At 36.9% G+C, this 25,568-nt stretch overlaps 1 protein-coding gene across 18 annotated transcripts in view; it reads right to left on the bottom strand.

The window, feature by feature from the left end:
• TENM3 (teneurin transmembrane protein 3) overlaps positions 1-25,568 on the bottom strand; it is a 2,750,454-nt gene that overhangs the window by 443,400 nt on the left and 2,281,486 nt on the right. For 13 of the 18 annotated variants that reach the window (XM_065545705.2, XM_045391898.3, XM_065545707.2 and 10 more), the window contains one exon: positions 13,860-14,138. The exons of the other annotated variants lie outside the window; for them this stretch is intronic. In XM_065545705.2, coding sequence (XP_065401777.1) covers positions 13,860-14,138 — 279 coding nt within the window. The remainder of the gene's footprint in view (positions 1-13,859; positions 14,139-25,568) is intronic. 18 annotated transcript variants of the gene reach the window in all.

Here is a 25,568-nt window from a genome sequence, read left to right as displayed (position 1 = left end):
TTGAGATGATTATATGGTTTTCCTTTTGTAATTTGTTAGTATGGTGAATTACACTGATTGATTTTCTTATTGTCAAACTATCTTTGCATTTCCAGGATAAACTCCACATGGACATGATATATTATCCATTTTATATATAATTGTATTTGTTTTCTCAAAAGTTTGGTTAGCAAAAATGCATGCATGCTTGGAAAATCTCATCTGATTAGTAATGATTAATGGCACAAATAAAATATATCATTGTGATTATTAAAAAAAAAAAAAAAAAAAAAAAAAAAAAAAAGTATGTACTGTTCTCCTGCTACACTTAAAACAGACTTTACCATCTTTCGAAGTCCTGCTCAACCTATAAATTCTGCAAAGTCTTTCCTTTTCTGAATCCTCATTGCTCTTCTTCTCAACGTGCAGCTTAGCAATGTATTTCATCTAGTTGTTTTGTCTTCCAATTGTTTCCCTGTTGTAAAGCCCAATATTACGAGCCTATCAGCTTGACAGCAAAGGATGTATTTTATTCCTTAAAACGAACTCTCAAAATAGGTAATATACGGATTAAACGTTATGCTTATGTGCTTATGTAACCTGACTTTTTGCAGGATTAACACTTTATTTTTACTGAAAAATGGATCTTGATTACTGCTTCTGACATCAAATGTAACTTCCATAAGCTTCTTTAAGTCTGCTTTTCCGCATTACATTTTTTTACAATGCCTAAAGGTTACACATTACACTCCTAGTGGCTAATTGTGTATTCCTGAAAATATTTATTTTTAGTTAGCATTCTAAATCTATCAGAAATCATCAAACCTGAATTTAGTATTTAAACCTATTGTATTTCACAAATCCTATCCCACTTCTTTGCAAAGATTTGACTGCACAAGTTTTTATTGGTCTCATTGCTGAAATAAAGTAGATTAGCATATATTTATTAGACAATATGAAGTATCCCCTAGTTAAATTAAATGACATTTACAAAAGTGGATAATGTGAAAAAAAATTAAATTCCTACTTCAACTATTACATTACAAAATTCAGAGGAATTAAATGTTATATATATAATATATAGTAAGTATACTTAAGGATGTAGACATATAAATGAGGAAAAATATAATTATATTATACATATAAGGAAAAATATAATTCGTATTTGCTCTAGAGTGAAATCAATATTTTTAAGCATAAGAGGCCACAAGTAAATAATGCTATTGATTCGATTATATTTTAAAGTTTGTAAAAAAAATCCTTTATATCAAAAATACCTTACACAAAGTCAAACAGGAAAATATTTACAGAATATTAAGATCTAAATATTTACAAACAGATTAAGGGTTAATAAGATTCATATAATATAAAAATGATTTGCAACTTAATAAGAAAAAAACTTCATGTCCATAATCATCTATATTTATATCTATATCTCTACAATCACACACCACACAATAATGTTTTGATCAATCATGAACCACATAAATGAGAGTAACCCCGTAAGATTATACTACCGTATTTTTATTGTATCTTTTCTAGGTGTAGATACACAAATACCATTGTGTGATGATTGCCTGCAGTATTCTGTACAGTAACAGGCTGTACAGATTTGTAGCCTAGGAACAACAGGCTATACCATGCAGCCTACATACATAGTGGGCTATATTCTCTATGTTTGTGTATTGATACTCTATGATGTTCACACAATGACAAAATTGTCTAATGATGCATTTCTCTGAACGTATGGGTTAAGTGACGTAGGACTGTATCTATATCCCTATACATCTCCTGCATCTTTTCCAACACTCTATGGATTGATGAAAAGAGATTTACCTCCCAGTGCTATTTGCCACCTGCTTTACGTTTTTTATTTATGCAATAAAGATAGAGAAACTTTGTGAAAATGAACTTGCTACTGTGAACTGGAGTAAGTGCAGACCTTCTCGGCACCTAGAATCTGTAGTAAACAGTGTACAGGCGGCATCCAGCTAGACTTTAGGGCCACACATTAGGGCTATGCCCCAGCTCATTTACACCTGCTCTTCACTATTGTGAAACTTACACCTACGTCTATGAGCAGAAGGCCCACCTGTAAGGAGATGTTTATACACAAAAGGTCCTGCAACCAAACCTGTCTCATCGAGGCCACACGTACACAGGGAGAAAAAGCAGAGTCACGGTCCTGGTGTCCTCAACGTCCATCTCTGCCTTCAGCTTTCCTTATACTCTGGGTGACCCATTTCTTCATACATCCAAACAGAATAATAGACAGAGGCAAGAATTGGCAATTCACAAAAGAAGAAATCCAAAAGGTACATACATGTGAAAAGATATTCAACTCATTAATCAAACGAATACAAATTACAAAAAAGGTAAGACACTGTTTCATCTGTCAAATTGTCAAAAATTTAAAGCATGGAAATACTCCCTGTCAGTGCCCTGGGGGAAAAGGCACTTTTGTACACTGTAGGGCGTATAAATTGATACAAGCTTTTTCGCAGGGCATTTTGACAGGGTGTATCAAAAGCCTTAGGTTGTATAGCCTGTTGGCTCTGAAATTCCACTTCCAAAAATTTATCTTAAGGTAATAACAGAATTAGAGGCAAAGATTTAGCCACTGGGATAATTATTGCAGTATCACTTACAGTAGCGAAAAGTTCAAACCTGGATGTCCAAAAGTAGTAGATATGTTAAATTATGATAAACCATGCCATGAAAAAAGTACTATGTTATAGAAAAAAATCTAACAGCATGTGGAAACAGGTGAAAACTGAAGTTGCAATTTTTATTTTTAAAAGAATATACACACACACAGATTAAGGATAAAAGTGTAAATCCTAAAAGAGAAACTATAGTTTTTATTATCCACCTGCTTATCTGTGTTGCCCAATAATCAGGAAATGCTAAATCACATCACAGAAAAATTAAGGACATTGATTTAAACACTCATAATGATTTATTCTTAAGTTCATTTGATGCAAAGTTCCACTTTTATCACATCTGTCATATCCCATCATTTTACTTGGGTTATTAAGATGGTGCATTACAAATAATGATTAGATGCTTTAAAAATTCCAGTGATTACGTGAAACCATAAACTCTTTAAATGGTTTCATTTAAATAACTTGGTTCACCTATAGGCATATTTTGTACCCTGCCATCTATACAATGGTACTCCAGTCACAATAAATGAGACACAGTCCATTACAAGAGAATATTTTGTACTTGTTTTCTGTAGCAACTGACATTTCATTCAAGTACTTTCAAATCCCCTAGGAATCTTCATCTGCTGTATGTCAAAATTTTAAGTTCTCTCCTTGTGAACGTTAACACTCCTATATCAACCAGTTGGAAGTTCATACTGATTACTTTGTATTAGCCCGTTTAGTCTGAGAAATTTTTTCACAAAGTCATAATTTTCCAAGTTTGCAATATGCAAACAATAACTATCGCTCCGGTTTTTAATGGCCTATTTCTATTTCTCTTGGATATATCACTTGTAACTAGGTTTTATGCTTCCCTTTTGTATATATATTCTTTAACATAATGTTTGATATTGTCTCGAGTGTTCATTAAAAACTTGAATCTGATTATATAACTTTATGTTTATAAACATGCATTTTCTTTTTAAGCAGAAGAAGATTGTTAGTGCAAAACTATGTGACAGTTACTAAGGTGGAAACTTATTTCCTAGCTATTAACTTAGTCCTCAGGGCAAAGATTATACACACACACATATATGTACATATTCATATATATACACATATATGAATATATACACATCCATACACATATATATGAGTATGTACACACATTCATATATATATATACACACACACACCCCTATATGAATATACACAAATATCACATATACACATCAAGGATCAAGGAGAGGAAATCAGAAGTTACCTATGTCCCTGGACTGTCCCGAGAGCAATGCTATAGTTCTGGCTCCAAAGCAAGTAACTGTTTTCCATTAGAATCCGGATGTGTAACTCCAGTTTTACAGTTTTATAGAACTATTTTAAGTAAAATATAAATTTTGGATAAGAATGTGTTCATTCCCAAACCTTCTGATGACATGGACTGTCAGTTCCATCAAATATTATAAATTTATACTACACTGACGTAAAATTGGTTATGATTTCAATCAATCTTAGACAGAAACGTATCTTCTTTAGTAAATCTTTTCTATAGCAAACACCAAATTAATTATGTATACAAAGTTGTGAGATGAAAAGTACCTTAAAAAATGAAAGTTTTGAGGGACTCGCAGTTACCCACATTCACACTCCAAGGGCCTCTTCACTCCTGATTCTCAGAGGCCAGACACTTTTCATTTTCCCTCAATCGCCTCTACTCTACCTTCTCCTTGTTCTGCTGCTCCGTCCCTTTCCTTAAGAAGATGCTGAAATGTCTTCCAATATACAAGTATCTCCATCCCTGGATCCCCCAGCCTCACTCTCTCCTTCCTTAGTGGAGCTTCTGAGAGAATAATCTCCACTTGCTGGTGCCACATTTAAGGTTTTGGTTCAACTCTGAACCTACCACAACTTGACTTCCACGCCCACTACACATACATTGTCCTCGCTGGAAGGTTTTCCTCTGAGATGGGGTCTCACTGTGTTGCCCAGGCTGCTCTCCAACCTCTGGGCTCAAGCCATCCTCTCACCTCAGGCTCCCTCCTAGGTGCTGGGACTACAGACACGGGTATTGCTGTACCCAGCAACTTTGGAAGGTTTTGACTCTGCCAATCACAGTATGTCTCTTTTGTTGTCTTTTGTCAATTAATCTTATAGGGTTTTGTTTTTTTTTTTGGCCTCTATAAAAGGTCCTTCTTCGTTTCTTTTAATGGTGCTTCATCTATCCCCTTATGTTAAATATTGGTGAGCTTAGGATTCTAGCTTCACTCCTCTTCTTTTCTCGATCTATTTGCTTTCACAAAAGGTTTAATTCTGCCCTGCGGCTTTAACTGCAAATAATATAGATCACAGAGTAAATATTTTTACATGAAAGCTAATTGAATTTCTTATATATATGTGTATACGTGTGTGTGTGTGTATATATACATATATAATTGGCTAATAAATTACTGAAATTTGATGGCCCACAGACACCTCAAACACAATCTGCTCTCATGTGAATTACTAACTTTACCATAGACAAAATACTTTAACCTTCAACTTGGATTATACCGTCATTCACCGAGTCTCTCGTGTTGGGGAAGATAGTCTCTTTAAATGTTTCTCTTCTCCCAATTAATCATCAAATCTTGATTCTGCTTAAATGGGTCTCCCTTTCCTTTCTGGTTTTTGATCCAAACTTTTCTATTTTCCCACTTTGATAATTATAATACTACCTAACTGGCCAATTTGCTTCCAAGTTTGACCTCTAAGTCCATTGTTTTCTCATTCAACAAAATCTTCATTTCCAGGTTCAGGTGGTAGGTGAGGCGAGCTCAGAGGTACAACAGTGAACAGGGCCTTGTCCCCGGGGAGGTTGCTCTCGTCGAGGAAAGACAGTTGACATTCCACACTGCTTTCAGGGTACTCTGTGACATGCAAACACGACCATACTATTGCTCTGCGTTAAAATCCCTCAGAGCCTCCCCATTACCTGCAGGAAAACGTGCAAATCCCTCAGCATCACCTTGAAGACTCTGCTCTGGGGCTCCTTTTGTGCAGCCTCATATGTTCCAGGCACCAAGCTCCTTGTGGCTTTTGGAGCATTCCCCAGGGATGTTACACATGCCCCTTCGCTGTTCTGTCTACATCTTGAATTTCTCCACATCCTTGAAGCCTCTGGTCCAATGCCGCTTCCTTCCTTCTTTATGAAACATTCTCTCCTCTCCTGCCCCTAGTCTCTGTCGGCAACAATCAGCTCAGGGCTGACACTGACTCTGCATTTGTGTGTAATAACACTAACCACATTAAAACCTAATTACATGCCTACTTGCCGGTTTGCCGAACCACCCTGTGAGCTTCTAGATGTCAGGGAATACATCTTACTCACTTTTGTTTTTCCAGCACCTGGTACCATATCCAGCATTTATGATTTGTTGAATGAAGACTTAGTTGATATAGTAAACAAGAAATCTATTCCGTAAGTGACACTCGAACTTTATTTAGCTTTCAGGTTCTGTATGACTAAAGTCAAGCCAATAGTCATCCGACATTTTTAGTTGCTCTTTTCTCAAGTGTATATGCATTTATATCCATTTTAACACGCATTCAAATAGGTTTCACATTCAGTTTGTGTACAGTCTATTTATTATGGAAAACGATCTCAAGTCAACTGATAAATATAAGAAAATTTCCATATAGTGAAGTTAGTATTCAAACCATTCAGTAAATAATGTACAAGATAATCATGTATAAAATTGTATGTGTATGTAATGTTAATAAACAGAATTATTATGACTTGAGAAGAATATTCTTTAAATAACACCAAAAAATTAAAAAAAAAAACCCAGTTGAATTTTCCAACACTTGAATGCCCACAGAATGGCAAATAAACTAAGGTTCTATGGCTCTAACACTTATTTTTTCTATTTCAGTGATAATTACATCAATAAACCTGATTCAGCACTCACTGCTATTCAATTCATTAATTAAAACAATTTTACTGCTACCACTGTGATTTTTCAAGGATATCAAAAACACATTCAAAAATCAAAATAGCATACATCATCAGTTTTGATACATTCATAGCATGCTTCACTTTAATTTCAACTCTACAACTAAAAGAACATTTAGAATTGAAACAGAGATGGCATATATTCTGTATACTTTAACAAAAACACTTAGAACACAAATTCAGTTTAATAGAAATGGCAATTTCCATGTGAAGAGTAGCAAGCTGCCACGCTTTCTGGAAATCCTCTTAGAACAGAAAAATATGAATGTATATAAATACTTAAGCCTGTAATAACAACAGTAGTGAACTTTATAGTTGTTTCAGTTCTAGTTTCATAATACTAAATTTTTTAGAATCTTATTTAAATCGTAACTTTTTTTTTTTTTTTGAGATGGAGTCTCACTCTGTTGCCCAGGTTGGAGTGCAGTGGCGTGATCTCGGCTCACTGCAACCTCCGCCTCCCAGGTTCAAGCAATTCTCTGCCTCAGCCTCCTGAGTAGCTGGGATTACAGGCATCTGCTACCATGCCAGGCTAATTTTTGTATTTTTGGTAGAGACGGGGTTTCACCATGTTGGCCAGGCTGGTCTCGAACTCCCGACCATGTGATTCCCCTGCCTTGGCCTCTCAAACTGCTGGGATTACAGGTGTGAGCCACCGTGCCCGGCCAGCTAAATCATAACTTATTATACTAAAAAGTGATTTGTACATACCCATGAAGTCAATCTATTTCATCCTTAAATGAAACATGAAAGCTTTTGCTCAAAGAATGACAAGTCACTATTGAAATTGTAAATGTATATCTATCAAGGCAATGTAATTATTTTTATATATTAGGAACTATTTGACAGCATTTTGCAAAGCAGCACTTTAATTCTGAGCCTGATTTAGTAAGCCCACCGACATATTACTTTTGTTATTTTTGACATTCTAGTGCACATAAAACATAAAATATAATTTATTACAGGAGATCATGCCAGAACTGACCATTACATGCCAGAAGAGGGCCCACAGTGAAATTCATATTCAAGTTACAGTTTAGTATGTGTAATAGAATCTCATAAAATTAGAATAACACTGAAATGCCATGTGTTTCTTACAGCAACAGAATTCCATTTTACGTCTTTCAATCAACATCCCAAGTTAGTTCAAAAAAGGTTCCTGGATAAAGTTGAAGGAATGGAATTATGCTAGTGAGGAGAAAAAGCACACCTCTCTTCAAATCATCGTCAGAAAACTAAGATAGGTATCCCTTCCTCCAAACAGCCACGAGAGATGTGGCATTTGTGTTGTCCCAGAATGATCGCAAGTACATGACACAGGTGGCTGTTTCTCTCAAACTCTCCTAGAATTTAATCAGCCCTGGAAGTGCTACAAGTCCGTCTGTTTCCTCACTCTCTCACCTATCTGCAGTTGCTCAGGAAGAGAAGAAATGGCACTGCCCTCCTTTCCAGAGAACAGAATTCCGCCTGACATGGAAATCAGGATTGCAAAATAGCTGAAGTTCTCTCTTCAGAGACTGATGGAAACGCTATCACTACAGTCATTTATCAAATTGGTTTAAGGGGTACACCTTTTTTCCTATTAGAATACAATAATGCAACTTTTAGACTTTATTTTTCCATACAGAAAGTAGACTTTTAAAATACTATTTCAAAGGACAAGTAAAATTGGTTCCTTGAAAAGTGTTTCAGCTGTGCACAGCAAGTATCTATTACATTTAAAAAGACTGTACTTTAATGTTATACCCTTTTTCATTAGCCAAATTAGTCCATAATACTTCAGTATCATGCCCAATTAATGTGGCATTAGTGGGGTCCTACAACAGGTACGTTGCTCAAACTTAGGTGAGAAACGAAGTCTTCTTGGAAGGATTTATTTTGTTGTGTGAACTGAGGAGCATCAGTTAAATTGCCTTTTAATTGACCAGCTGTCTAAGTAACATGCCTTTGAGGGAAACACTACTTTTGACATTTTCTTTGGCCAAGAGGGTAAGGAGCATGCTAAAATCTTTGAAGTCTACAGCCATCAGACTAATTATCAGCACCATTCAATGTACATTCATTTAATTACAGTAAATTAAGAAGGATGTGGGTTTTGGAGAAAAATAAGAGTCAATAAATGGCGACAGAAATTCCAGACTGCGCCAATGATCACTGCCCTTTCTGGAAGACACCGTTACTTCTCCTCCATCTTGCTCAAACACTTGATGAATGCAGCCCTGGGGTGGGGTGAGGGGGTGAGAAAGGAGGAGTGGGGGAGAGGAGGAGGGGATATCTATTGTGGTAGATAGTCACAATAGGTAGGTAGGCACTTGATATTATTTAACTTAATCTTCATAGCCACATAAAACAGATACAATTTTCCACCTTTTACAAATAATAACAAGGGCACACACTTATTCAGAACTCACCAGATGTCAGGCACTGTTGTAAGCGCCAGGCATACCTGAGCTCATTTAATTCTCAGAACAGCCCCGACCTCACAGGACTATACCCTGTTTACTGTTATCCCTATTTTACAATGTGGAAACCGCGGCACGGAAGGGGGAGCAACTTGCCCAAGGTCTCAAAGCTGGGAGGTGGTAGTGCCCATACGAAACCAGGAGTCCCACCTCCGGGCATCACATTCGCAAAGACCATCCTCAATGGAGGCTCTCGGGGTCCTGAGTCACCAGGAGGTGGAAGAGCAGTGCCAATGCCTGCTGGCCTGCCTTACATCAAAGGTCATCTTTCTCCAAGGGGGTAACAGGCTGAGGCGGCGGAAGAAGGAACTAGACTCCAACAGGAGAGCTCAGCCCCTCCGGAACTCAGCACGCAGCTGAAGGAGCAGACAAGGCCTGCAAGAGTTGACAGCTCTCGCTCTAGGTGATTCAGGGGGTAACCCTCGCAAGGGATGAATGAATGAATGTGAACCCTCCCGAATCCAGGTACCTGTGACACCACCACACTGGCTGGATGACAAAGGACAATAGATGCCCGGCTGCTTCTGGGAAGTGATATACACACAAACATTTTATTTATTTACTTAATCACAAAACTAACTTTATTACATGTTTTCCCACTTACATTTCTTTGCTAAATATCTTCACTGTCCTGATGACTTCCGGTTATTTCCTTGATACCAGGAGCAACCCTACCCTTCTTCGGATTTTCTGCACATCTCTTAACACTCTGAGTTACTCTCCAAGGAAACATTTTTAAAGCTTAAAGACTGATGTTTTGGGAAAAAAAGAAAAAGAAAAAGACCTTTGTTTCTGACATTTAGATAGGTCTTTGGAACTGAGGTCAGATTACAGCGCTTGCGAAGCTGGGTGGTGGGGTTTCAGTCAGGGGTATTTTAACACCACCAGGCGCGGTGGCTCATGCCTGTAATCCCAGCACTTTGGGAGGCAGAGGTGGGCGGATCACGAGATCAAGAGATTGAGACCATCCTGGACAACATGGTGAAACCCCGTCTCTACTAAAAATACAAAAATTAGCCAGGCGTGGTGGCGCGCACCTGTAGTCCCAGTGCCGACAATAATACAGAGCACGCTGAGAATTCTACCTTTGACTGGGTACCCCATCACACTGATTTTATAACCTTTCAACCGTTTTTACTCAAACTGCTGTTAGTAGGTGATCCCAAATCACTGTCCCTCCAGAACTTGCCTTGGTGCATGGCAGAGTCCACTACAACAATGACACCACAACAATCAATGGGTGCCAAGAAAGGGCTTCTCCCATATCCTTCATTTGGAAAAAGATTAATATTTGGAATTACATAGGAAACTCAATATGCAGTAAAAAAATTTTTTTATCAAAATTCTTTTTAACGTCAGATCCCCATGGCTGGTGAAAAGTTAGTTTTGCCAAAGAATAAACCTTATCACTTGTTTTGAATCTCAGCTAACAGAGAACTGTGTGACACGGTCCGAATGTTCTCTTACTCTTGGGGGATGCTCAGGCCATCAAAATTTCATTAGCCTCACAGCAGTTCTAGCGCCTTCTTAACTTGAACTGTTGGCCTCTTTATCAATAAATAAATGGAATCTAATCCCTTTTAGTGACTAAATTCTTCTTTGAAGTTGTAGCTAGAACATCAGGCACTCTGCTTGCATAATTTTACAATGTTGAATAACATTTTTTTTTTTTCTAGGAAAAACAGCCTCATTCATAGTTATTTCAAATGAAGAAAACAGTCAAGGAAAGCTCTCATGTTAAACCAGATGAAAACACATCAGCATCTGGTTCTTAAATTAGTTTCCTTTCGGTGAGTTATTTCACCCGTCTCCTTCTCTTTTCAACCTTTAGTGATATAATAGAACTTCTAAGAACACATCTCAAGCTAGTATAAAAATGAATAAAAGAGACAATGGAAAGGATTGACGAGTCAAAGGAAAATATAGCCAGAAAATCAATAGCTTTTTAAGTTAGAGCAATTAAAAATGCCTGAAGATAGTAGAATTGAATTATTTTTGTAACTTTATATTAGAATTACTTGAGTAAAAGTAGGAATTAATAGGTAAAAATGTGAGTTAGTTTTGAGACGACTATTTATAAAGGTGTTAGAAGAACCTGTGTATGACTGCAAATTTCACTTCTTACTATAACCCAGCTTAAGGGAAAGACACATGATTTTTTAATATCAGGAAAAAAATCCTCAATACTATTGTTTAATTCCACAATTCAAAATTATAAGGTCTGCTAAATACTTCAGAAAATTATGCTTCCCCATATCTTAATGTAATTAATTACATTAAATGAAATCTTGTTCCTTCTAAGTAATCACCAAAATTTCAGAACAAATAAATTAATCTGAAAAGTTCCTATGGACATATGTTTTAAATATATGCAATAGCCAGTATTCATTAAGACAACATAATCTATTTTATTTCCTCTTTTGTTTCTTTCTTTAAACTGCTCTCATTGGGAATTCTTAGACCATCAAAACGTTATTTAAAATTACAACCACAACCAAACCTTTGGAAAAAGAGTAAACACAAGTTTAAGTCATCATGTTGCCCAACTCAACAAACATTGCTTTTGACACTTTATACTCTTAACTTGGCTGACCTGTTTACTCTCAACAAATGCTGCCAAATGTTCTGAATTTCAAGGCAAGGCCCTTGACACTCTCCCTGTCTCTCTTCATTCTGCTTCCTAGCCACTACTTGGAGAAATTAAAGACTGCAACTTTTCTTGCCTTTACATCACTCTAAGAACAAGGTCTAGAAGATTCTTGGCGAAACAATTTCCTCCTCTAGTTAATATTAATCCACAGAAATGGCGAGGGCAGTGGTATGAGAAACTCACAAGTCTTCCTTCCCTTCTCCCTAACATTTGGATATTATATATTGTTAACTAAAGGTTACAAAGTTTATATTTTCTGAAAAGAAAAAAAAAATTATATGTGTTTGGGAATTCACCATGAGATCCTTTTAGCAGTAATTTGAAACATAATAAAATTAATTTATATTTTACCAATACAGATACCATAACAAGATACCTTTGTCATTAGAGAGAAAGGAAGAGATGCCATAGAAGTTTTGGGTGGAAAGGGCAAACTGACCCAATGTTAAAACATAGTTGATAGCTATGGATATGGATGATCTATGATGCAGATAATCGGAACTGATCACATTATCCTGCTGCGTTCTAGTCTTCTAAAACATCACAAATTTTATTGTGTATTTTAAGAAAATTAAATGCTGGGTGCTACCTTTGAATATGACCATTGTACCTCCCATTGCTCAAGGAGTATTATGTGAAGTACAGCTGGACAGGAAGCAATATTGATTCCAAACCATATGTATTTAAGGTTAGTGACTTCTGAATCCACTATGAAAATGGATATAAACACAGGATTTACTGAGGTGAATGGATTAGCTGAGCAAAATGTTGGCATCCTGATTCTAAGGCTCATTTTGTCAAAATAACTGTCCTTGTTTCTTCTTCTGAGTTGGAATAAAGCCAGCCTCCACCAAGAACTGAAACTTCCAAAATGAAGACATTGAGTATATAGTTATTATTTGATCTTGACTTTGGTTTAATGCACTAAGATTCTACATAAGATAAAAAATTGATTGCACTGGTTTAAATTAGACCTTTTTTTCATGAATAGAAAGAAAATAACTAATAAGCATTAGGTGCTACTTCACACTGTGACTTAGCTGAAACTGAAAGCTAACAATAGATCCACTTTTCTATTCCAAAGCAAAGCTGACAAAGTCACCCAATAAATAATAAAACTGAAATATCATTGATAAAACAACCATTTTTCTTTTCAAATGTCATGCAGTTCTTCCATTTTAATTTTCTCTTTGCTTTTTGATGCATAGGGTATGCACAGCATTAATAACTAGACTGAAATAGCTAGTGCACTGTTCATATTAAAAGCTGAAGGAGAATTTTTTGTCTGGTGCATGGCTGCTGATGCCCAGTTCTTCCTAGAAGCAGCACTGACTAAAAATTAAGTTTTCTTTAAAATTTATTATTGCATATAAATTAACTTTTTATAAATTATCCTGCATTGGCAATAGGAAAAAAAGTCCCAATAATTTATAAAGACATTTTTTTTCTTACAATAGACATAAAGCTGCTATTTGGATATCCTAAAATCCAATTTTTGTGTGTGGATTTAATTGCACAGTAATCCAGTCCCCAAAGAACGTCAAAGGCCACACTCCCCCTCTTTACCAAGATTTCAATTGCTGTCATCAACTAGTAAGTTTAAAGCATGATCAAATTTGTTCTTCGATCACTAGAGCCCTGTTAATAAACTATTCTGCAGGCTCACTCATCCATTCTGATTCTGCGACTTCTCTGAGATATCTTCAAGAGGAACCTACAAAGATATCTTTGACTGCAAGACGGCTCTGCGGTAAACTTTATCAACACGTGCTTTGCCAATCCACAGAAGACAACAGGTGACATGGTCCAAGAGAAGTCAAAGCTATTTTTTTTTTTCTGTAGATGAGTAAACAGTTTTCAAAACTGTAGCCAAAACATCATAGGCTGCTTGCCTAATTGAACAATCTGATGTCCAATATTGATTTTTTTTTTCCAGGAAAAAATGCATTATTCAAGGACATTTCTTGAGTTCTACTACATTAAAACAAAAAGAAATGGACAAGAAAGAGAGAGAAAGAAGGATGGGAGGAAGGAGGAGAGAAAGAAAAACATCCACCCTCCCCCCGGAGTCAACCAAAACAGAGAGAAGCACTGAATGCCAACATTATAAAGCAAAAAAGGAAACTTACCATTCTCACTGTCCGACTTGTTTTCGTGCTCCGTATCTGTCAGGGTGAGGGCTGAGTTGGACCGACTTGACAGGCAGGAGCTGCGGCCTGATTTGACCCCCCTGCCCCAAAGTCTCATGGCATGCTCTGGGGACATCACTGCTTCATTTTCAGTATCAGCATCTGACCCTGCACTGATAGAGTAACCTCTGTGGGGAAGCCCCATTTCCGCACAAAATGCCAGTCCTCTTCGAGTTGCTGGTTCACAAACTCCTAACTGCCTTAGGGTAAAATTCTGTCCTAATTAGGGGGAAAAAGAGATAACAGCTAGTGAGTATATGTTCAGTGTTAGTTTCTTTTCTTTTTTTTTTAAGAATGTCTTTCAGAAATAAACACTCAAACATTTAGGCTTTTCAGGGATCAGCACTAGGCATTTACAGTAGCGTCACATGGCATAGGATCAAGTGGGTGCAATTACGGGAGGAGGGCGGGGCCCCAACTTAGAGCTCCTTTGTCAACTTTTTAAGCCCATAAGTACCTCCAGAGAGATGGGCAAGTTAAGTGGCCCCAACCATGGGAACTCAACCCAGAGAAAGGATTATTGCACTGATAGAATTTTGTTTAGTACACTTGTGAGGCAATAGAAATTGTCCGAATTATTTTCCGTGTCCTGGCTCGAGTCCCAAACAATAAAATTTTCCCACCCAGATGTCACTCCTTTGGAAGAGAAAAGTTTCCCCTCAAGAAAAAGTTACTCAAACAGTAGAAACAGGAGCTTGGTCATTCTTCTTATATTTTCCAACCTTGACTTAGCAATCAATGTAACACATAGTATTTTGTTTGTATGTATGTATGTATGTATGTATGTATGTATATGTATGTATGTATGGGGGGAGCCTGTGTATACACATTAAATTTTGGAGTATAACGTCTAAAAAAATTGCTGCATATTTTGTACATTTTTGACTTTCTAGGCTTTCTGCTTTACTACACACCTGAAAACATCTGTATTGATCAGAGTAAACCAATCTTTGCAAATAAAGTGCACTCTAAAAATAAAGTGGGAGTATTACGTATTTAAAAATTAATGATAAAATCAAGTTCCCTGAAAAATAAATGGCTGTGAACTCTGCAGGCCTTTACTAATAAATTGAGCATAATAAAACTCATGACACTGCAATAACTTAAAGCAAAAGTGTTTAAATTAGGTGACACTTTCAAATGACTGCTGTTATTAATGACTTTTCCAATCCTGTATTTATTCTGGAAATTTCACATGTCTTATACTACTATGGATGAGAAGAGTGAGAAAAATGTGTGCTTGTCCTGCATACTTAAAGCTTTTCTATTTCTTGTCTCTGGTTGACATGGTAGAGTGTGAGATTTAGGCGCCAATCAGAATCAAAATATAGGTAAATAATAATAACATACAAAGACTGATTTAAATGCTACTATCTCATAACCAAACCTTTTAAGAATATTAAACATTTATATTACTCATAGTTTTGATTTCCCTACTTCTGCCTCTTAAATCTGTGAACATTTTAATGCTAACAGGCTGACATGAGAAACATACATTATATTTTTTGAAAGAGGGTTTTATAAATTATTTGTGATAAAATGATAACACGTGGAATCTTCTCAGAAATAAATCAAACCTAATGGACAATGTAGTAAATATTGGGTTGTAAAGATATTAGCTCCCTCCAGGCCGCCGCACATTGTAACTAGTGTGGTTAATTGCTTTATTGCTGTGGTCATATCAGAAGTTGGAATCAGCTTTATCTCGGTCAGACTTCCAAATGGATTCCGACGATGACACTCATACATAATGAAAATCGGTGGCTACAATTAGCTGCAAATCAAAGTGTGCTTATCAGAGAGATGTGAACAAGTATCTGAACTAAAAAGTATGTCAAAAGAAGAAGTAAAAGAAGAGAAAAAAAGGAAAAAGGGCCTGCGCGTTGAACAGTGAGAAAGTGGGCCAGCTCACTGAGACGAGACACAGTATCGTCAGTATGTTAAAATCATGACTGCAGATTGTACTTATGCAAGTAAATCTGAACAAGGTCAGTGTCCCCATGAGCAGCTAATGCAGTTGTGTGGAAAAGCTTACCCACTGCTACTTACACGTCACTTGTAACATATGGGGAGGACCCTAAAACATCTAGATACTGCCATCAAACATGCTGATTTTTCCAAATAAGGATGCAAAATAATTTTTAAACAGGGAAAAATAAGTAAGATCCTTTGCTTTTTGCCTCTATTTTGATGGGTGCCCACATTCAGAAATGAAAAGAGCAATAAAAGGACAGTAACAACTCCCTTTCTAATCTCTACAATGTGGCTTGAAACAATTTCCAAGTGACTGGCTTTTCACACTATTGCCGTCTTGATGCAAAAAATCTATAAGGTGAAGGAAGCAGAAAACAGGAATGTTTCTTTGTTACCCAGGTGTGCAGACCAGTTCACTTTGCAACTAAAAACACGTCATCCCTATGAATTGCTACATATATCCCAAACTCCATAAACGCCTGACCCTCTGAAGTCAATGTCTCTCAGTGATTCAAAATTCTCCAGGGCTGCTTCTGAAATGAAGCTACAACGCAAGCACCACAGCAGGACTCCCTGTTAGAGTTCCTTGCTGAATGACAGTTTGTTTTAGTATCCCCCAGGAAAGAAAACTAAACTTGGCCTCAGATGGACCCAGGTGGAAGCCACTCACTAGCACTGTTTAAGTCACTTTACACCGTATTTTGTCATCTTTCAGGGCTGTCCTGACTTGGTTTAGGAGATGGTTTATGTAAATGTGACTCACACACAAAAAAGGGCTAAATGAAAAAAATCACTTAAAACATAAATACCTTGACAAACATAATTAATAATCACAGAGAAGTGTACAGCTTGAGAGTAGGGAGAGGACCATTTTCAACTCATTTTCAAATAGGGACACCACCACCAAAGCTGAGTTCTACTTAAGTAATTGCCTTTATTCAAAAATATCCCTACTCCAGACCTCCCTCAGGGCTTCAAGTTCTTTTGTTGTCAATTCTCCTCAAAGGTTAAGAAATTTTATTTTTAGGATCCCTTATTTTAATGCAAACACTCCTGGAAAGATCTCATCTGAAACTAGAATAAATTAGTCTATTCGATTATTTCTTGCAATCTAGCAGTGTTTAGCAAGATAGGCTATGCTTACGGAAAACATCTGCAGCTTTGACCAGTGCAGGGAAGATGGAGAGAAGAGAGCTCCCTGACTGGGAGAAGGGGTGTGGAGGAGGGCAGGTGGGTTGGGCTGGGCTGGGCTGGGCTTGTAGTGGGGAGGGTTTTATGGCAGTGCAGAGAACTGGGAAGAGGCAGCACAAGGCAGCTGAGATGTCCCTGGGATCAGGCTGAACACTGGGCAATCCTGCATAAAGTCAGCTTTGGTTTCAAGGAACAATACTTTATTCCCATTTTCCATGTTTTCCTGAGATTGGAAAAGCCGGGTTCTTTGCAGTAGTTCTAACATTGCTTTAATTTCTTTCTTTGCCTTTTATAGTCTTTATATTAATTCTGCTTGGTCAAAACTGGCAAAATAGGTATTTCTCTCCTGCACGTTGAATTTTGGGAACCTTGGTCAGCACAGCCAACAAGAGTTTTCCATTACAATTTGAAACAGGACCAAAACAATAAATTGTAGCAAGAACAAAGTATACCTGAGGATGGAATTCACTGTGATTAAAAGGCAAGGTTAGCTTGGATTATATTCGGCATTTTTGTTTTATGGCACGGCATAAATGTGAAAATCTAGAGAAGGAAAACTGAATAAACACAACCTAGGTGGGTTGCATCATTTTTTCTTAGGGTGAGATTTTTAAAAATGAGTGAGGGTATTTGACAAAGTAGAAAGGATGGTATAAGGACAGACACTTCAAATGAGGTTGGCACATGGCACAGCCCCCCCTTTAATAAACGAAGGGGATTGGGAAAATGGGTTAGCTATTCGTTCTTTTTTTCACAGTGTCTATAACCTAGTCGGAGCAGTGAGGGATTTTTCAAAGCCGCAATCAGAGTGATGTTCACCAATGGTCAACACATCTACTATCTCTTGGATGAGAAGAAGATTCTACCCGAGGGACTAGTCTCGGAGGCACGTAGGATGACGAAAGCACCCCACGGGGAGGGCATTCTCTCCTCACTAATGTCTGGAGTTCTCTAATGTCTAGATTTGACTTTCTCTCCTTCTCTCTCGGTCTCTTGCTTATTTGCTCCTTTAAAAAAATAAACAGTTTTATTGAAACATAACTCACACACACCAAAATGCACCCATTTAAAGTGTACACTTCGATGATTTCCAGTATATTCACAGAGTTCTGTAACTATGAGCACAGTCAAGTGTAGAATATTTTTGTCACCCCAAAAAGACATCTCATACCAATTATCAGCTACCTTCTATTTTCCCCTCACCCTCCCACCCCCAGCCTTAGGCAACCACTCATCTACTTCCCATCCTGGACATTTCAAATAAAGAAGATCCACAGTATGTGGTCTTGTGTGACTGACTTCTTTCACTTAGAATAACGTTTTCAAAGCTCTTCCATGTCATAGCATGCATCCGTACTCCATTCCTTTTTATGGCTGAATAATATTCCACTGTATGGACACACCATCGTTTATCCATTCATCAGTTAATGGACATCCGAGTTATCTCTATTTTTTTGACTATGATGAGAATGCTTCTAGGAACATTCCTGTACAAGTTTTCATGTGTACATATGTCTTCATTTCTCTTGAGCATATCCCTAGCAGAGGAACTGCTGAGGCATATGGTAACTCTGTGTTTCACCTTTTGAGGAACTGCCAGACTGTTTTCCACACTGACTCGACCGTTCTATATTCCCACTAGCAGTGTATGAGGGTTTTAACTCTGCACATCCTCGTGAAGACTTGCTATCATCTGTTGCCTCTCTTTTATACCACACTTTACGTGGGACTTGGAGTTTGCAATGACGGCTTATGATATAGGTGATTGGTACTGGAAGTTAGAGGGCAAACAAGAATCATCTCCTGAAAAGCAGCTGATTCTGGGAGTCTGCTATATAAATTTATTATTATTTTATTCTATCATTTTTTCTTTGCCTTCTCTTATTCTGCTTTTATTCCATGTAAAATAATTTTCTATTAAAATCAGAAATATTATTTAGCATAGAAAATTTACCTTTGGAGTTACATCCCATAGAAATAAAATCACCTCATCTTAAATATACAGAACGTTTATTTAAACAAGTTGTTTACTACAACATTGTTGCAAAATTTTAAATAACCCAAATGTTTGCCAGAAAGAGAATGGCTGGAAAAGTTGCGTGCCCACGCTGTGGAACACTGTGGTTAGCATGAAGAATGAGCTGGACCCATGTCTTCGGATCTGCACGGAAGCTCATTTGTGTATTTTAAGAAAAAAAAAATGCAAGTCGTAGAATTGTGTATAAAGTATAATCCTACTTTTGGAAATTAAGGAAGAGGACCCACAGGTTATATTGAGTCTGAATAAGGGTGAGGAAGGAGATATATAACTGTTATAATGGGTCATTTAGAAAGGTTTGTAAATGAAGGAAATTAGTAATTTTCTATTTTATAGTTTTGAATTTTTACTTTTCATGATAATTATTTCAATTATTTAAAAACATAATAAAGAAAAAATTAAAGCCTATCATCTTTCTAAAAAACAAATATATTTTCTTGATTTGCTGTTTAATAGCTTCTATTCAATAATTAGAAATTTAATTTATTGCCTCTTCTAGGGGAAGCTCAGTTTTAAAAATCCTTCCTCGTTTATTGTAAAGAAATGAAACTTCATGAGATACAAGGGAGCGTTTTCTCCTCCATTTCAATCCTTCCCTTTTCTTTATCATATATGGATTGTTTTAAAGGAGAATAACCATTCATTTCTCCTACAGTAACCTCAAAATTGAATATGGGAAAAAATGGATGAATAAATATAAATTTAATGCACATAAATAAAACAATCTGCAGCTGTCTTTAATTATTTTCCTTGGTTGTTGTGAGCTTGAATGGAACTATTTATTCTCAGGCATGGAGTGACTTTCCTTCATCAGTCAAGCAGAACGTAAAACTACAAATTGGGAGAGCATTTCTTATTAGGTGCTCGTTGAATCAGCGGCACCACCATGTCATCCAGAATTCTCTCTTTTGCTGTATTTGCAAAATGGTAAGACGATTCCACAACAAAAGAAGTATATGTGATTTTATTTCCAAATGCATATTTTATGGGACACTCCAAACTCTTTAACCTTTTATATTAAATGTGTCACCATTTGAACAAAATACCCATTCTTGAACATGCAATAGAAATTTCAGTGAGGGTACAAATCTTTATTCATAAGGCCCTACAAAAAACTGGTTTAAGAAATTAACTTCAAGTTCCACTAAATACCTTAAGGTCCCCACCCCATTTAAACTACTTACTTGATTTATCTATTAATGTGTTGTTAATACCCAAAACCACATATTGACACCCATGAATTTCCAGAGGACACTGAAAATGCCCACCGGACACCACACTCATCATCTAACTGATTACTCAGAACACAAGTCTCATGGAAGCCACTGCAGGATATCCCCTCAGCAATCATCACAAATGCAGCTTTCAGTGGAAATTGCAGGCTGGGCACTAAGCTGAACGTGAGGAGGTGGGTGAGAAAGGGAAACCCTAGGTATATTTGCAAGCCGAGAAGCCAGGACTAGAATGAATGACCCTAGAAAAGATGCATTTTCTTCAAGATAAAATTTGTGAGGCCTCCAGGGGAGGACGAACATATGGATATTGAACGGAAGGTTTAGTGGCCCAAATAAGAAAAATGAGGTTGTGAGTTGGCTGACGTATAAAGGAAGAGCATGTCTAAGGCCTAGAAATGAAGGACTTAATGGGGCAACCATAAACTAATTTCAGCAACCATCTGTAATTAAGAAATAACCTTAAAATAGTTCTGTTTTTTTAAATCAAAAAAATTCTGAAAATAAAATTGCTTCTTATTTTTACTTAGAAATGACTTCTTTAGAACAATCCAAGGCCCGGCAATGATAATATGCCTGCAATGTATCTGCTGATATCTGATAGTTGAACTGCAGTAGGTATTGGTATAAATACGCCTATGGTTTGGCATAAAGCGGCAGGTGTTTAATAATTGCGACTGAAGCGGCACCGCGGTGAGTCACACTGTGGATCCAAAATGGGCAACGTGGCAAGGAAGCAGATACAAGTTGAGCAGTAAGCTGGGGCTCAAGACATCAGACCAATGAAGGCCGAGGCAGGGGGAAAGGATTACCCCCGCTGCGTCCTGAGGAGGGCTGTAAGCTACATCTATCTACTCACACCTTCTGGTAGGTAATCCACAAAGCAGGTTGGCCACCGAGCCTGAAAGAAGCCCTTGCCTACTTAACAGCCAAAATTAGTTAACAATCAGTTAGGCAGGGGAGCTAAAAGAGGGAGCTAAGAGGAAAACCATTAACATGAAACAATGATAAACTAGAGCTATTTAACTTGTGTCTTTAAGTACAGAAATGTAAGGTTGAGTAAACATGACCATCTAAATCCTTTAATCCTGCCGCTGACATTTATAGTGACTGAGAAGGATTAATCATTTTGATCTCCAAATGAATCATTTTAAGCAGTTAATATTTAAAAGTAATAAACTTTGCAGTTGCAGTAATTAGCCCAGTGGATCTGATTAATGCTTCAGGTTTTTGTCTCTTTTCATAAAACTTGATTCTCACAAAAATAAGCTTTCTCAGCACCAGCATTTCAGAAAACATGAAAAGGGGTTTCAGATTCCTTTCGTTTTTGTCTGATGACAGAGGTGAGGGGGAACACTGGGGAAATGAAAAGTTTGGGGTCTAACTGGAAATTCATAGCAGCATTAAGTGCTGAATGGTGGGACCATATGGTCATATTTCTTTTGAAGTCTCGGATCAGTTCCCATTATTCACTATAATGGCATCCAAGACTAAACTAAATCTCAGTCTTTAAAATTAAAAGCATTTTCCTCTTGGCTCTCAAATCTTCCTCTTTCACAATTTCCAACATGTCTGAATGGTTAATAGATTTTCATAATGCAAAAAAATACAAATAAATAAAAATAAGAAGAGTAAGAAAAATAATTTATTCCATTTCACATCCAAAGCAGGATAAAATGGTTCAGAGACATTATTATTTTAATCAAAGGAGTTATTGACACTATTTTTACATCTGTCCAACGCTACCAGTGACATTCTAAAATTATATTTACAATCTTCATGTTATATATTTAAGAAATATGATTTCAATTCTTTTGACCTAGCCGGAACATTCAATGTATAGAAACATTTAAAAACTACTTATCATTTTAGTAATATTCTAATAAAACTGCCCCCCCCCACCAAAAGTAGTCTATATCTAAGAGCTTAAAACGGGCTCTTTTTTACTTGGCAATTGATGAAAATATTTGAAGACCTGGTCCTATCTATGACACAAACTCTTTATTCTCTCAGTACAGTCCTGGATATGTTGTATATGCTATTATCTTAATGGGCAAAATGCCTTTATCCAGCAAAACATTCTAGTACAATGACAGCAGAGGTTGTTTTTGAAAGATTGTGGTTATGGTTCAGTAGAGACAGTGCAACTCTGCTCCTGGCACCAAATCAAGTTTCACCCCTGTGGAAGCCGGGAAAATACAAACCCAAAACTTCCCATGTTCAACTACAGTTGTTTGAACATGCTGATTTTTGTTTTTGTTGTATTTATTACTATTTAGGTAAATTTCATAGGCAGTGAAATACACAGATCTAAAGTGGATACTTCCATGAGTTTTAACAAATGTACCCACCATGACCCCAAGCAAGATAAGGCACTTCTCCATCACTCCCACAAAGCTCTCCCGCACCCAGTCAATCCCCACCAAACAGGCAACCACCGTCCTGATTTCTTCTACAGAAGACTAGTTTTGTACGTTCTTGAACTTTATGTAAACAGAGTCCTACAGGATGTACTCAGGATCCTTTTGCTCAGTGGATCTTTGAGATTCTTCCACATTGTTGCAAGTATCTGTAGATCACTCTTTTGGGTTGCCAACTCATTTCTATTGCATTAATATACAACTATTATATCCATTCTCTCGGTGATTCCAATATGGGCCTATTATGAATAGAGCTGCTATGAATGTAAGATTTTATTTACTTTGGGTAAATATTAAGGAGATGAATTGCTGGATCCAGGGGGAGATGTTATTTTTAACTTTAGATAAGAAATTGCCCAACAGTTTCCAAAGCAGTTGTGTCATTTTTCACATGAAAGTTTCAGCTGTTCCACATCCTCAATATTTGGTGCTATGGGTCTTTTTAATTTTAGCCATTCTAGAAGACGAGTGGCAGTATTTCATTGTGGTTTTAATTTTCATTTCTCTGATGGCTAATGGTGTGGAGGATGTTTTCCACAGGCTTATTCATCACTTGTGTCTCTTTTCTGTGATGTTTCTATTAAAAGTTTTTTGCCCATTTAAAAATTTGGTTATTCATCTTTTGTTACTGATTTGTAGAAGCTCTTTATATATTCTAGAGACAAGTCCCTGTGATAGATGATAGATAATTTTCTCCCAGATTGTGGCTTTGCTTTTCATTTTCTTAAAGGTAATGTCTGATAAGCTAAACATTTTAATTTTGATTAAGTCCAATTTATCAATTTTTTTTCTTTTATATTTATTCCTCTTGTGACCTTTCTAAGATATCTTTGTCTATCTCATGTTTGTGAAGATGTTTAAGAACATATGTAGCTTTTTACTGTGATTTTCTAATAGAAACTAGAAAGATAAAAGAGTAGAGTAGTAAAATGATTGAAATTAGATTCTAGTTTTCTTCTGGACCTAACTCACCAGCTGTTGTCTGAGTGAACATTTTAACAAGTTTGAGTCTCTGTATTCCTCATGTATACAATGGACTCAGAGGCTCTCAAAGATCTCCCAACCATATCAGTTTATGCAGAGGCAGAAATGGAACATGAAAGAAAAAATAGCTAAGAATAATAGCATCAAGAGTCCAAGGAGAAAAATGGAAAAGAAAAAGTTAAAATTTCCTTTAGCATTTGGAACTTTTGGTTTACATTTCATCCCTAAAATAAATCAAAAGCACAATGCTATGTTCTGATCTGGCTCCTCCCTTAAACACCATATCTGGAGTTCATCCTGAATTGAAAACCAAGCCATCAGGGCAGCAGTGACATTAACAAGCCAGATCTGGCTATCCGGAAAGGTGCTTTTCTTCTCCAACTCCCAAAGTGTAGAACCAACCTGCTGCAGTTCCGAAGCAGGAATTATTTTTGGCCTTTGACCTTTTGACTGAAAATTGGAAGGTGTTCCTTCACAGCTCCACTCTCAAATGCAACCTCTGTGAATATTTTGCAGTTTTTTTCTTTCAGTTTTTTATTGTTATTGTTTATTTCACATACTTTAATGAGAGCTTCTGTATAAAGTTTTGAGCACAGCTATTCATGAATTGCTACCTTTTTTTTTTTTTTTTTTTTTTTTGGCTTCTTCCTAAGCCAGAACTTCAAAAACTATGTAGAAAGTCCTCACTTTAGGAATCTGTTGGGTTTAGAAGTTGATAAGGATCAGTATGTATTTTCCCATGAAAACAACATGGAGGATGCCAAGATGGAACACACAGGTCTTCTAAGTTATCTGTGTCTGAATGAAGAACTGGGTGAATTGTACTCTAGGGTATGGCTTCCATGTGTGAGACTGTCTCTTTGAACAAATTTACCCACCAGGAAGATTCCGCCTACAGTGGCCGCTTCCATTGATTTCCTGCTTACCAAGTGGGGAGAAACTTCCTAGGCAAATCCCCTGGATATAGGAATGCTCAATGGAAGATGCCAGGATAGCAGCTGTATAGTAGGGATGTAGAATTTGGAATTAGCTACCGCCTTTCCCACACTAATAGGAAAATCGATTCTCCTTTTCACGTTTATTGATCATGTGAATTTCTCTTTTGTGAATTGTCTATGCAAGACATTTCCCCTTGGGCTGTTTATCTTTCTGTTTTCAAACTGTAATAGTCATTCAGTATATAATAGATATAGACATTATAGATGTCACCAGAATTATCAATATATTTCCCAATGTAGTGATTTTGTTTCTGGGTATTTTAATTTATATGTAAAAGGTTTTAAATGTTAAAACTAATCATTTAAGTCTATCTTTTCTTCTGGGTTTTCTGTTAGAAACATTCTAATTTTGTATTAGAAAGTTTCTCCCCTACTCTTGAAGGGTACATAGAGTCCCTGGGATAGGCTGTGTGGATTCAAACCACTTTCTTCTTGCCACCTTTATTATAAGGACTGGAAAGCAAAAATAGAAAATGCTTCGTCTTCTCGTGCAGCTAAGTATGGTCATGGATAACAGTTCTGAAAAGAGAGAGGTAGCGAGAAGTCTCAGGGGGGTAAAATGAATAGTCCAATGTAGAGTAGGCCTTCCTACCTGTGTGTTCATTCTTATTCCAACAGGAATATGAAAGCACAGCTGCCACCTGAGCACCAAGGGGACAAAAGCTACCTGCTAAGAATGACAAAGATGAAAAAGATAGAGAGATGCCTTAATGATATCTTTAAGCCCTGGCTAGACAGTCTATCTCTGAACAACTTCTTTAATAAGAAAATGATTCTCTTCAGTTTTTGAGCTGAAGTTTCCTGCTACTCAT

The sequence above is a fragment of the Macaca fascicularis genome, chromosome 5, assembly GCF_037993035.2.
Source record: "Macaca fascicularis isolate 582-1 chromosome 5, T2T-MFA8v1.1".
Classification (NCBI taxonomy): domain Eukaryota; kingdom Metazoa; phylum Chordata; class Mammalia; order Primates; family Cercopithecidae; genus Macaca; species Macaca fascicularis.
This window is presented reverse-complemented; position numbering and strand designations above follow the sequence as displayed.